This window comes from Papio anubis, unplaced genomic scaffold (genome assembly GCF_008728515.1).
Source record: "Papio anubis isolate 15944 unplaced genomic scaffold, Panubis1.0 scaffold219, whole genome shotgun sequence".
Taxonomy (NCBI): domain Eukaryota; kingdom Metazoa; phylum Chordata; class Mammalia; order Primates; family Cercopithecidae; genus Papio; species Papio anubis.
The window spans coordinates 130558-144428 of record NW_022162230.1 but is presented as its reverse complement, the minus strand read 5'-3'; the positions used below and the strand labels follow the sequence as shown (position 1 = coordinate 144428).

Here is a 13871-nt window from a genome sequence, read left to right as displayed (position 1 = left end):
AAAATACAAAACTAGGCTGGGTGGGGCATGGTGGCAGGCGCCTGTAATCCCAGCTACTTGGGAAAGTGAGGCATGAGAATTGCTTGAATCTGGGAGGTCAAGGCTGCAGTGAGCTGAGGTCACACCACGGCACTCCAGCCTGGGTGACAGAGTGAGACTCAAAAAGAGTCTCAAAAAGAACATAGTAAAAATTAAAATAAATAAATAAGAAAAAAAAGAACGAAGTCTGACATGCCTCTCACTGGGTGAAAATCAAGGTGTCAGCAGGGCTGTCTGTGTTCTTTTCTGGAAGCTCTGGGGAGGATCCATTTCCTTGCTTTTTCTGGCTTCTGAAGGCTTCCCACATTACGTGGCTTGTGGCCCCCTTCCAGTGTCAAAGACAGAAATGACAGGTTAAATACTTCTCATATCATATCACTCAACCTGTCTTTCCTGCCTCCCTTGTCCACTTTTAAGGACACTTGTGATTACACTGGGTTTGCCAAGGTAATCCATGATAATCTCCTTATTTTAAGGGCAACTGATTAACAACCTTAATTCCAATTGCAACTTTAATTTTTTTTGCCATGGAGCATAACATATTCAGAGATTTCACAGATGGGGACATCCTTGGTGGGGGGGCATTGTTCTGCTTACCACAGTTTATCAGTAGATGAGAGAGAAAACAGAGAATTTAGGGAAATCATATATACATCTCTATTTTCTGCTGAGACATCTCCACAGTGTCTTTACAGACTGATAACTAGAGCTATTTCTCTAGTTAACAAAGGCAGACTGGGCCTTCCATTTCAGGTATTTACCATGGCAAATGCCAAGCTTCTTTGTGCAAACATTTATGTGTGTGCTAAGCATTTTAAATAGACCTTTTGCATCGCTCTATTTTCACACTGTGAAGGATGTAATGTAGTTATGAGCTTTGAAGATGGACAGACCTAATTTAAATTCCGACTCCATTACTTATTACCCCTATGAACCTTGAGCAATTTACCTAATCTTCCAGAGCTTTAATTTCCTCATCTGTAAATTAAGGATTAAAAACAGCTAGCAGAAAAGGTTATTGAGTGAGTTGAATACAATAATGCATGTGAGGCCATGAGCAGACGCTCTAACTATATTTTGAATTGTTTTTCCCTTGAGATGTTTTCCCAGGTACCTGGCTCTCTGGGCCTAGGACACATAGTCCCAGAGGGTATAAATCTAGTACTTGGTTCCAACATGGTTTTGCTCCCTAAATACTCAAATAGTAGACAAGAAGATATACCTGAAGCCTGAAGGAGGCAAATGTAGTTTACAAGGAAGGGAATACTCTTTGTCATATAAAATAACAGTAAGTTCACTAAACTAATTAATGCATAAACTCAACTAAAATTGTGAGTTAATAAGGTTGTGATGTAAACTGAATAAAACATAAAGAGTGGTTTGTTCTATTTGGTGATCACAAAAATATATTAGTAAGGAAAATTAATAATAGCTTGTGCTATGTGTCAGGTCCCAATGTGAAGTGCTTTACAAACATCTCATTTATTTCCACCAACTACCAGGTGTTATCCCTGTTTTACTGAAAGCAAACCAAAGTTAAGGAAAGGTGCATAACTTGCCATCATTATAACTGTCTAAACTGATGAAGAGTATGTTATCGTCAAGTCTTACGCTCTTAAGGATGTGGGGGTACATCTATATCTTCTGCGGGCAATGATGATGGAATATTGGGCTGAACCAATTAGTATGTTAATTTTAAACTTCTCCTTGAAGAAAGGATCTATGGTAGGTATTAGTAGCGAGAGATGAGAGGTATCCTTATATCTTTTAATTTCATATTCTTTTCCTATGAGAGAAGGGCAAGAATCTAGGACATTAATTCAGTTAACTAATATTTATTGGACATTTTCTATTTTCCAGGGATTACGACATATCCCTCTTCTACATTTATCATTTAGACTTCAATTTTCTTCACTGAAAATTGAGGGGCTTAGTTTTAAAGTTCTTTTTTTTTTCCCCTTTAAATATCTAAAAGCCTATAAATCCACTCAATCTTCATTTTCTCCCAACTAGACCTAAAGTGGCATGCAGAATTACAGTGAGATACAGGTGGGCAGTATATGGTAGTTCACAGCCACAATTGGTGGTGGGGAGAGTAAAGGTTATGATTTCCTTTTTTCTCTACTTCTTCCTATCCATATTTGCATAAAAACATGGTCACACATTCTTACTTGATTACTTGTAGAAAGACACATTCCAATGATACTAACACCTTTAGGGTAAAGGACATCTCTTCCTTCACAATTTATTGCAGAATGCTGAGTTTACAGGAGAAGCTTGAGGAATGCTTAAGCAATGTTCAGTTGATATGAAAAGTTTTATTAGCTTACCTTCTAGTCTATTTGCTTTAGTTGCTGCCAAACATCGATAGCCTTTCAAATCAGGATCCTTCCTTAGAGAAGTTTGCAGGAGGGCTTCAATTTCCATACACCAGATTAAATGCTTTTCCTTCTCACCTGTTTAGGCTAATGGCCTTCAGTGTTATGCAGAGTAAAGAAATTCTGTAGCCTCCATTCAGAGAACCACTCTGTTTGAAAAAGAAAAGGCTAATTCCAGCAGAGTCATTAAATGAAAATGAGACACTTCAGAAAAATTCAAAAAAAAAGTTGAGTATTCTTGAGGAAACACAAATTGTTTTGCTGTTTAGACCGAGATAAGCTCTTCAAAGCCTGTTCTCAAGCTGATTTAGTCTATGAAAATGATTTCTTATGTATGGAGGTTTTCCTATAACTTTACTTTGCTGTTGATAAATTTCTTTTTTATACTAAATATTTTTTGGTGGAAACTGTTTAGACCTATAACCTTAGAATACTGGCCTGACTTGGAGAAAAATGAACTTGAAAAGAATCCTGTGATATATGGAGCACACACCTTTACATATAAAAATTAAACTACTGGCTCATAATCAATATAGCTTGCCTCATGATAGATTATTCTCTGGCTAAATTTATAACAGGCACTCAACAAAAGTATTCATCGTTTATCCCCTAACATTATCTAGTAGCTGTAGAAGCTAGTGATCAAGTAAGTACGAAAAGAATCTTTAGAGGTGGAATGTAACTATATGCAGTAGCAGTAATTCTGCTCCATTTGTAAGGAGGGTGAAATGAGATATGGTCATGTATCCTCTTGGTACACAAGTTCCACAGGCTATTGAAAAACTAGTGTATACCCTCTTATATCTGCATTCCTTATTCTTGGAAGAGCTTATAAATCTTCTTTAGACACTTAACAGTTATAATTCTCCCAGGGAAACTAAGGAAGCACATGAGTCATGTTTCTTGACTTTGATGTTGTATAATCTGAAAATTATCTATAGATGCTTTTTTTTTTTCATTGGTACTAGAAAATTCCGCTTAGGCTCAATCAGTATCCATTTCTAAACTTCTGCAAGAAAAGCTTTAACCCCTTTGACATGCCAAAAATCCAGGTGTGAATTAAACAACGAATGCTTTACTTCGTTTTCACCACTGGTTCTCCAGTCAGAATCTTTTCAATTCATCCTCAGCCAATGCCTGTCATCCACGGCCTGGCAACACACCCTTTCACCTCCTCATACCCCGTGTCTTCACTTTCCCAGTCCTTTGGCTGCCCTCCGGTTTCTTCCCTCACATACCTGTCTGACTAGTTCCCAGAAGCCTGCAGAGATTGTTCTCCGATTTTAATTTGGCTGCCACAAATAAAGAGCTTGGAGTCCAAATACTCCTCTCTCAAAGAAAAATCTAAATGGATATAATTTATAAGCAAAATAATACTTCTGTTTTTTTCTCTATAAACAAACCATGCATGGGCTTTTAAAGGAGAGAAAGAAGAGTGGATTGACAGAGAAAATAACTGTCTAGGATAGAGGTTAGGAAGACTGAGAGAGCAAGAGAAAAAGCATCAGTCCCAGTTGTTAATCCACGAGGCATCCCCCAGACCCTTCTGTAAAGGTTAATGAAGGCAGTAAGGCAGTTATCTTTGTTTTGTGCACTGATGCAATCCAAGCTTCCATGATTTAGCACATAGTAGGCGCTCTACAAATATTTATTGAATGCTGAACGATGAGCGAATAATTAAAAACCGGTAAGTTGGTACCATAAATACAATGACAAAGGCTCCCCGATCAAATGTTTAGTGTTCCCAGAAACAGCCCTATTGTTCTACATCTCTATACTCTGGCCTTTTCCCGTTTTTGTCATTCGAACTCATATACATATTTAAAACGAAGCACACACAAATCTCTGAAATGACAAACTTAAGTGCTATCCAAAGGAAGTTATATTAGGTTGCTGCTTTGAAAATGAAGTCAACTCCTAATGGCTTAGCTGTTTCTGCAGCATTCGTTCCCGCCTTCTTGGAGTTGAGGTGAGGGATTAAACAATCAACCTTCTCCCTCCTTTCTCTCATTCTCAAAGTTTTTCTGGCCTTTTCTCTCCTTTCCTTTGCCTCATTTCCTTTCCCAGTCTATCGTTTCTCTAGGGGTCGTAGCTTTGCTGTTTCTCCTTCTCTGCCTCTTGGTCCCTTTGATCCTTTCTTTCTATCCCTTATTCCCAGCAGCTCCAGAAAATACCTTCTTTCTCCCCTTCTCACGTCACTTCCCTCCCTTCTCCCATCTCCCTCTCCTCTCCGAGAAGTGCGTTCCCCACTAGAGGCCAGCACTTTGTTAGTGTTCTCCCTCCAACCGGCGAGCAGAACTCGGAGAGAAAGAAGGGGGTAAAAAAAGAGGAGAAAGAGAGCGAGAGAGGAAAAAACCCCGGGGCCTGGAGCGCAGAGGCCCGGGAGCTGCGTCGCCATGGCAACGGGCGCCGGCAGGAAACGAGGGACTCGCGGGCGGGAGGGGGCGGAGGGCGCCGAGGGGAGGCGGAGGGACGGGGGAGGGGTCCGGCTGCCCCGGAAGCACCTCCCCGCAGCCCCCTCCTCCAGCCCGGCCCGCAGCCCCCGGCCTGCGGCCCCCACCTCCTCGGCCGGGCAGGAAGTGACAGGCCCGGAGCGAGCCCCGGAGGCCTGGCTGAGCCGCTGCCGGGCCCGCACCCGGAGCGGCGGGAGGGGCGGGGAGCCGCGGCCGCGCCGGGCGCCTCCCACCCCGCCCTCGGCGCCCCCGCCCCTCCAGGAAGGGGAGGAGGCGAGGGGAGCCCGCCGCGGAGGCCGAGCGAGCCCCCAGCCCAGCCTGGCGACTGGGGACCCCGGCACATGAGGTGGACGCCCCCGGGGAAGACTTGGGTGCAGAGCCAGGCGAGAAGGTAACCGGGCGACCGAGGGCCGGGGAGGGGCAGGACCTTTGGGGGCTTGGCTGCGCGGGGATGTTTCCTCAGCCACCTCCATCTGTGTAACGCCCCAGGTACCTCCCCCAGTTGCTTTCCCTGCCTACCTCTGGCGCTGAGCTCTGCGGTCCTTCGGCTCTGCCTGTCCGAGTCTTCTGGCTATTCATTCTGCTGCGCTTCATGCTGTCTGTCCGTCACCCTAGCTGCCTCTGACTGCTCATTTTCTTATTCATTTTTCCTTCTCTGACTTTGGTCCTTCCAGCCGAGCATGCTGTCTAGTTATCTCCCTGCTTTCGTGGTCCGCTGGGTTCTTCAACCTCCAGTTCGTTGACTTCTGCCTGTCTCCCTGCTATCTGTATGCACATGTCTCTGCTCACTTGGGTCAGTTCGCTCTGGGCGCACCACTGGATCCACCCCCTTCCCCCGGTGTATTTGATTTCTCTTTGAAACATCATTTTCATCAAGGTTCTATATAGAACCAGGACCCCTGGGCGTCTACTCTCCCTGTTCTCTTGATTATTACCATGTCTTTGGCACAGTCTTCCCTGAACCACCCCCTTCTCCCGTCCCCCTTCCTATGTCCCATCCTTTCTACATGATAAGAGTTTCGTGCTTAGGGATACTGACTTTCTCCAACTCTCGACCCAATACTAAGTCCACTTCAATGTCCCTTTCTAGCTCCCTTCGGTAGGTCTGTGCGCCTACCCAACCCCATGTATACCCCACATGCTACCTTTTAGGATGACCGTGGCTTAGCTACTTTGGGGACATCTGTGGATCAGCTTCTCACTCTCTTCCAGTTTAATTTTGAAAATTTTAATTCCTGGTGCTGCCGAAACTGCTTGTCTCCATTTTTTGTATTTAATCTTGTAGTCATAGTGTTGATCACAAATGAATACATTTATGTGCCTGGGATCCAGGAATCCTGGTTTTGGTGGCAATTTCCCTCGATTTTATTGAGACTTTTAAGTTGGTCCCTTTACATTTTTATTTCTAGTTCACAATCAAAATAAAATTGTTAATAAGAATTCGGTTTTGGGGAGACGAGGGGTGATACAGTTTGTGAGTATTTTCACATGTGAACGTAGGAATTATAGTCTCTATACCTAGCAAAGGGGTCTCAAGTCTCTGAGTCCAGTGAACTAAATCCAGTAATCTATAAAACTGTGCCGTGCTGCCTCTAATCCTTACCCACTTTTTTTCTTCACATGCTGATAATGAGGATTCATGGGTCTGTATCTGTTTAGTGCTTTGATATTTTGGCAAAAGATGTGGGGAGAAGGTAGACTAGTTGAAGCTGATGTGATTTTTCCTATGTACTTTTTGGGTTATATACATGTTTGCAGTGACATTTGCTAGTCCTAAATGAAACTAAAGATTTGGGGGTGGGATAATGGTGTGATCGGATGGTACTGGGAATGAGATAATAAGAAATATCCTCAGCTTTATTGCCAAGGCCAAGCAGTTTGATTTTATTTACTTTGCTTGTTTGTTTGTTTTGGATGCAATCGCTATGACCAATCCATTCACCCTAATAAAACTGTTGACAACACTTAGCAGAAATTCTGGTTTGATGTTTATATTCCTAAGCCAAATAATATTTTGGTGACCTGATATTGGCCCAGTGCCTCAGAAGTAGAGAAAATAGTGTGAAGCTTAACAAAAGAGAAAAACAAAAAGAATGAGTAAAAACCTTATTGTCATTTAGTGCTGCTTTGGAAGAATATTTCTTCTTCTCATCTCCTGTCTCTTTGCTTGGTTCTTAGCAATGTTTTCATGTGTCTTTTTGCAAATTTAAGTGTAGTCCCCAGTGGGTAAATTCTGACGTTAGTAGACTACAAAGTTGCATCTTACTTTCTTGAAGATTTTCATTGTGTGTATTTCTATGTTGCATACCCCGGAGTCATGTCTTAAAATGATATATTACATTCAGTATGAAGCCGTCTTTGCAGTGAGGAAACAGGTATAAGGAGGAAAAGCGACATGCCTGAGGTGTTATTAGTAGCCGGAGCTGGAACCAGGCAGCTATTTGGGCTATGTGGGCTGTAGGTGAGCTCTTCTGCCTCCTAGTATTATGACCTTTCATGACCCACTAAATGTGTCTGTATGTTAAGGTCCTCCCCCATAGAATGAGGATAACGAGTACTCACTATCATAGTGAATGACACTGCCTTAATCAGAGTTTGGTTTGAAGAAGCATGTGTTAGTCTAAAGACTTGATACTTACTAGGGCAACTTCTTTAATCTCAGAAAACCTTATTTCTTAAATTGTAAAATAAGGATAACAGTGTTAACAGCACTACTATGAGAGAGAGAGTATAGGTGAAGTGCCTAGCCCAGTGAAAGGAGGCAACCAGTGGCTCTCCAGTATATGGTGACTCATTTGGATGATAATGCGATGCAGATGGAGACAAAAATGAGACAGCCAAAAGTTTTAAGTGGGTAGATTTTAAACTGTTAAAAAATGCTATGGGAATGTAAGGTAGCTTTGGTATTGTAAGGTGCCATCTCACATTCTGGCCGTTTTACTTAGTGACATCCATGAGGGAATATGTAAAGGCTGTTTCTTTTGAGACTGCATAGCTTCAAAAGATGGTAATATTGGGAAGACATGGTTGCAAGAGTGTACTGAAGATTTGGGAGTTTTAAGATGAGAAATCATGGCTTATGGAAGAGGAGGAAGATTCTCAGATACTTAGGGATTTCTTGTGTTCTTGAATAATAACATGAGATAACAGCTTGGGATCAAGATATAAGTTTTAACCTTTTACTGCTTCCATCTAGGTCTTGAGTCAGAGCACCAGCCTTGGGGACCCTGGACCGCTATCATGGAGACTGAGAGCGAGCAGAACTCCAACTCCACCAATGGGAGTTCCAGCTCAGGGGGCAGCTCTCGGCCCCAGATAGCTCAAATGTCACTGTATGAGCGACAAGCAGTGCAGGTGAGGCTCAGCTCTGAGGGGCCGTGGTCTGTGAGTCTTGGCTTGTGGTAGGCAGTGATGCTGGAAAATAATTGTGCTCAGTTCTTTTTCAACAAATTGGGGAGAGTTGGGTTAAATGATGACTAAGCTGTCTTCCAGCCCTGAGAATCTTAGGAGTTTACAAGGTTTGGGCAAGCAAACAGTGAAATCCGGTCTTTCAAATAAGGATTTAAAAAACAACATTCAGTCCATCTAGCTAGATTCTAACTAACCCTTTCTCATCCTGGATTGCCAGGTTTTTAATCTTTGGCCATTCTTGTAAATCCCCTTGAGTAATAGAAGTATCATGGAACTCTTTAGAGATTTATTTTTAAACAAACAGCAAATTCCATGTTTGTATTAATTCTGTTAGGGAATGAGGTCTTTTAGTAAATATTTTGGTTACTAGAATAACTATGCATATGATAAAAATAGTTCCAATTACTGAAGAATAAGAATTCAGTAAAGTCCAGTTAGCACTAAAACCAAACTACTGTTCATTTTATAAATCTGTATTAGCATACTGTAAATATGTAAAAATGCCAATTGGTTGAATTCGTTGAAAATTTTACCTGATGGAATCTTTTAGAAGCCACTATTTATTTTTTCATTATTTCCAACCCATTAGGACTCTATAACCTTTACTCTCTATCTAAAATATACTTTTACATTTTCTCCTTTTCTTTCTTTTTTTTTTCTTGAGACAAAGTCTAGCTCTGCTGCCCAAGTTGGAGTGCAGTGGTGCGATCAGGGCTCACTGCAGCCTCAGACTCCCAGTTCTCTCATCTTATCCTCCTGACTAGCTGGGACTATAGGCACATGCCACCATGCCCAGCTTTTTTTCTTGTTTTCTTTACATTAATCGGCATCTTGTTTATTTTCACCCTGTCTAGTCTTTGCTATGGCATGTATTTCCAGCTCCCAATTGGAGAAATAAGTTTGTGTAAATTGCACTGCTTTGCTTTTCTTACATTCTATGGAGAATAAACCATAGAATTACAGTCATGCGTCACTTAATGACAGGAATATGTTCTGAGAAATGTATTGTTAGGCAATTTTGTAATTGTGTGACTGTCATAGAGTGCACGTACACAAACCCAGACTATATAGCCTACTATACACCTAGGTTATATAGTATAGCCTATTGCTAGGTTATATAGTATAGCTCTTGTATATGTGGTCTGCCATTGACCAAATAGTGGTTATGTGGTGCATGACTGTGATTGTTTCTTCCAGTTTTTAAAGGACCATATAGACTTACTGAGGCAGAGGCAGAAGGATTTTTTTTTTTTTTTTTGAGGTCGAGTTTTGCTCTTGTTGCCCAGGCCAGAGTGCAATGGCGCGATCTCAGCTCATTACAACCTCCGCCTCCCAGGTTCAAGCGATTCTTCTGCCTCAGCCTCCCTAGTAGTTGGGATTACAGTCGCCCGCCACCATGCTCAGCTAATTTTTTGTATTTTTAGTAGAGGCGGAGTTTTCACCATGTTGGCCAGGCTGGTCTTGAAACTCTTGACCTCAGGTGATCTGCCCTCCTAGGCCTCCCAAAGTGCTGGGATTACAGGCATGAGCCACTGCGCCTGGCTCAGAAGGATCTCTTGAGGCCAGGAGTTCAAGACCAGCCTGGGTAACATAGCAACACCCCATCTCTAAAAATAAAAAAAATTAGCTAGACATGGCGGTGCATACCTGTAGTCCTAGCTACTTGGGAGGCTGAGGCAGTCAGGAGGATTGTTTGAACTAGGAGTTTGAGGTTACAGTAGACTATGATCACGCCACTGCGCTCCATCCTGGGTGATAGAGCAAGTTGACCTTGCTCTAAAAAAAATGAAGGAAAAGGCTGGGCGTGGTGGCTCATGCCTATAATCTCAGCACTTTGGGAGGCTGAGGCAGGCGGATCACCTGAGGTCAGGAGTTCGAGACCAGCTTGACCCCACATGGAAAAACTCTGTCTCTACTAAAAATCCAAAATAAGCTGGGCACGGTGGCGCATGCCTGTAATCCCAGCTACTTGGGAGGCTGAGGCAGGAGAATCACTTGAACCTGGGAGGCGGAGGTTGCGGTGGTTGCGGTAGATTGCGCCGTTGCACTCCAGCCCTGGGCAACCAGCGAAACTCTGTCTCAAAAAAAAAAAAAAGGAAAATAGCTGTTGAAGATTTAGCCCAAACTCCCATCTCCTCTGGTTTCTGTCCTTCCCATGGCCACACAAATATAGTGATTTACATAGAATAGGAGCTAGGAGTCCATTCTAAATATTTTATCCTCTCTGTCTTTTCCTAGGCTCTGCAGGCACTGCAGCGGCAGCCCAATGCAGCTCAGTATTTCCACCAGTTCATGCTCCAGCAGCAACTCAGTAATGCCCAGCTGCATAGCCTGGCTGCTGTCCAGCAGGTGAGAGGTCAGCAGCCAGCTGGCCCGAGAGGGAGGGGACAGGCACTACAGGTGGGTAGGGGAGATTTTTTGGGCATATTGCATCCTATACTAAGCCAGGCTGCAGGCACCTCTTCTGCCTCCTGTCTCCTGTGGGAGGATGGATGCATCTTAGCTTCTGGGGTTGCAGTAAGAACTATAAAATCACTTTTTAGGTGTAGAGTGGCTATGTTCTAGACCTGTGCTGTCTATAATCTAGACCTACACCGTCTAATATCATAGTCACTAGCCACATATCGCTATTGAGTGCTTGAAATGTGGCTAGTCTAAATGGAGACGTCCTATAAGATTTTAGAGTTAGACTACTTAGTACAAAAAAGGTAAAATATCAGTAATTAAAAAATATTAATTGCGTGTGAAGTGATATTTATATTGGGCTAAATAAAATAAATTATGAAAGTTAACTTCCTGTTTCACTTTTTAAAAATTTGCATAGTAGAAAATTATATATGTGGTTCACATTGTATTTATATGTGATACCTCTGGACTAGACTTGCATTGACTCATGATATGACCTGACCAAAAGATCTTTTTCCGGCTGGCCACGGTGGCTCACGCCTGTAATCCCAGCACTCTGGGAGGCTGAGGCAGGTGGATCACTTGCAGTCAAGAGTTCAAGACCAGCCTGGTCAATATGGTAAAACCCCCTCTACTAAAAATACAAAAATTAGCTGGGCGTGGTGGTGTGCGCCTGTAATCCTAGCTACTCTGGAGGCTGAGGCAGGAGAATCACTTGAACCTGGCAGGCGGAGGTTGCAGTGAGCCGAGATCATGCCACTGCACTCCAGCCTGGGTGAAAGAGGCGAGACTCCTCCTTAAAAAAAAAAAAAAAAAAAAACCCAAAAAAACCACATCTTTTTCCACCTAAAAGAGAGTGGGAACTGGAGGGCAAGTTGCCTCTCTGCCCCAGGAGGGTTATGTGGGACTAACTGGTTAGCATATGTGGTAATGTGAGGATTATCAGGCTAGTGAATATACTTTTCTTTACCCTAAAGTGGAATCTCCCTGTTTATAAAGTCAAATCTCTATGTTTTGTGCTTGTGATTTATTACTAGAAGACTGAGAGCTTTTTCCTTCACTGTCTTTGCTACTTCTTGTTTCCCTTCCCCTTTAACAGGCCACAATTGCTGCCAGTCGGCAGGCCAGCTCCCCAAACACCAGCACTACACAGCAGCAGACTACCACCACCCAGGCCTCGGTGAGTACTGCCTCTCCCACTGAGAGGCGTCTCTACCTGGGTCTTTGTCCCTGGGTTAAATTACTTTGTGCCGCTGATCTGAGAGTGTGTATTGAGCTGTCAGTGGATAGTTACTGCTCTTAAGTAGAGAATAGTAGTACAGGGGAAAGTAACCAACATTAATCTATATTGGAGTCTCTAAAGAGGAAGTCTAAGGAAGAAAGAAAAGAAAATTCTGGGGAAGAAGAGGAAATAACAAAAGAAAGGGACTAATCCCTGAACTCTTCAATGAGAAGTAAAATCTGTTCTGTTTCAATCTTTTGTCTTCTCAACTGTTAACACTAGTGGTTAGAGACTGTTGGTTTTTTTTCACTTCGGTAATACCCTAAAGTAACCAGGATGACAGTTTTGGATAGGAAGACATTATTCATTTCCCCCGGCTCCATGAAAGTGAAATACTCTGTTCTTCACTGTGTAACTCTGATTTTGTCAGTCATGTACATTTCCTTTTACTTCTCCCAAATCCTTAGTCCTGGTTCCTTTCTATACCACACAGATCAATCTGGCCACCACATCGGCCGCCCAGCTCATCAGCCGATCCCAGAGTGTGAGCTCTCCCAGTGCTACCACCTTGACCCAATCTGTGCTACTGGGGAACACCACCTCCCCACCCCTCAACCAGTCGCAGGCCCAGATGTATCTACGGGTAAGCCACAGATGCAGCCACCATTGCCCCAGGGGCATGATTGTCTGGCCCTGGCAAATAGTTGAGTGAAAGCTGGTTTTATTTTTTTTGTTTGTTTGTTTGTTTTGAGACAGAATCTCACTGTGTCACCTAGGCTGGAGTGCAGTGGCACAATCTCGGCTCACTGCAGCCTCTGCCTCCCGAGTTCCAGTGATTCTCCTGCCTCAGCCTCCCAGGTAGCTGGGATTACAGGCACGCGCCACTACACCTGGTTAATTTTTGTATTTTTAGTAGAGATGGGGTTTCGCCATGTTGGCCAGGCTGGTCTGGAACTCCTGACCTCAGGAGATCCGCCTGCCTCGGCCTCCCAAAGTGGTAGGATTACAGGCGTGAGCCAGTGCTCCCGGCCAAAAGCCATTTTTTAAAACCATGGTTACCCTGATGTCTTGAGAGAAGCTGGGACCTACTTCCCATACTTTACTTAACCTAGAAGTGATGCTCTCTGTTCACAGGTAGCCTGTAGATTAAATTAAGATATTATGCTAGAAAATACTGGCTTAACATTTGACTAAATTAGTGTTAGATATAGTCGACCTTTAAACCTTTGGCACAAGTATACAAATTCTGTGTTATCGCCCAGCCTACTGAGCGATATATATAAGTACTTGTTCTAAAATCCTAATTTTCTCTATTTCTTCGACGTCTGACTCTTTGACATCAATCTGTAGTTTTCTGTGCATTCTAGGTTTTCTTCTGGATGGTTCATCACATGTGGAGAGTATGAGGCTCCTGGGTTGGTGTGGAACAGGCAGGGCTCAGCTGTTTAATATCTTCTGTTTATTTTGTCTTGTGGTCCTTCCTTTCCATCTCTTCTGTCTCTTCTTTCCCTCTTGTCCTCTTTGCTCTTCGTCTTCCTCTCCTTGCCAGCCACAGCTGGGAAACCTATTGCAGGTAAACCGAACTCTGGGTCGGAATGTGCCTCTAGCTTCCCAACTCATCCTGATGCCTAATGGGGCAGTGGCTGCAGTCCAGCAGGAGGTGCCATCTGCTCAGTCTCCTGGAGTTCATGCAGATGCAGATCAGGTTAGTGGTGATGACTTTACCTGTGGGTGGGCACTGGGTAGGATGAAGGGAATGACCATGGACCTGGGTCCATCCTTCTGCTTTATTGCACTTTTCAGAATTCTTACTTTTTGTGTTTTGTTTTTCCTTCCCTTAATCACCATAGAAGTTGAATCCCGTATAACCTTTGAGTTAATTTGAGTTAGAAAGACAAGGAGATTTGCCTGAAAATAGTCTTGTGGATTTGGGAAATCTTATTTTCAAGATAGGGTAAATTT

General features: G+C 43.2%; 1 protein-coding gene and 1 long non-coding RNA gene across 6 annotated transcripts in view; one reads left to right on the top strand and one right to left on the bottom strand.

The window, feature by feature from the left end:
- Positions 1 to 204: 204 nt before the first annotated feature.
- Positions 205 to 5672, bottom strand: LOC116272835. Its single transcript, XR_004181389.1, has 3 exons — positions 5390 to 5672; positions 2370 to 2566; positions 205 to 364 (listed from the first exon to the last, which is right to left on the bottom strand). It is a non-coding gene; the product is annotated as an uncharacterized LOC116272835 (long non-coding RNA).
- LOC101024722 (polyhomeotic-like protein 1) overlaps positions 4991 to 13871 on the top strand; it is a 25658-nt gene continuing 16777 nt past the window's right edge. Inside the window, exons 1-6 of one of the 5 annotated variants that reach the window (XM_009180154.2) lie at positions 4991 to 5261; positions 8067 to 8224; positions 10520 to 10630; positions 11787 to 11867; positions 12403 to 12552; positions 13483 to 13614. In XM_009180154.2, coding sequence (XP_009178418.1) covers positions 8111 to 8224; positions 10520 to 10630; positions 11787 to 11867; positions 12403 to 12552; positions 13483 to 13614 — 588 coding nt within the window. In that variant the 5' untranslated portion in view covers positions 4991 to 5261; positions 8067 to 8110. Of the gene's footprint in view, positions 5262 to 5320; positions 6514 to 8066; positions 8225 to 10519; positions 10631 to 11786; positions 11868 to 12402; positions 12553 to 13458; positions 13615 to 13871 lie in introns of those variants that run through there. The other 4 variants (XM_003905943.4, XM_009180151.4, XM_009180153.4 and 1 more) reach the window with 4 other exon arrangements.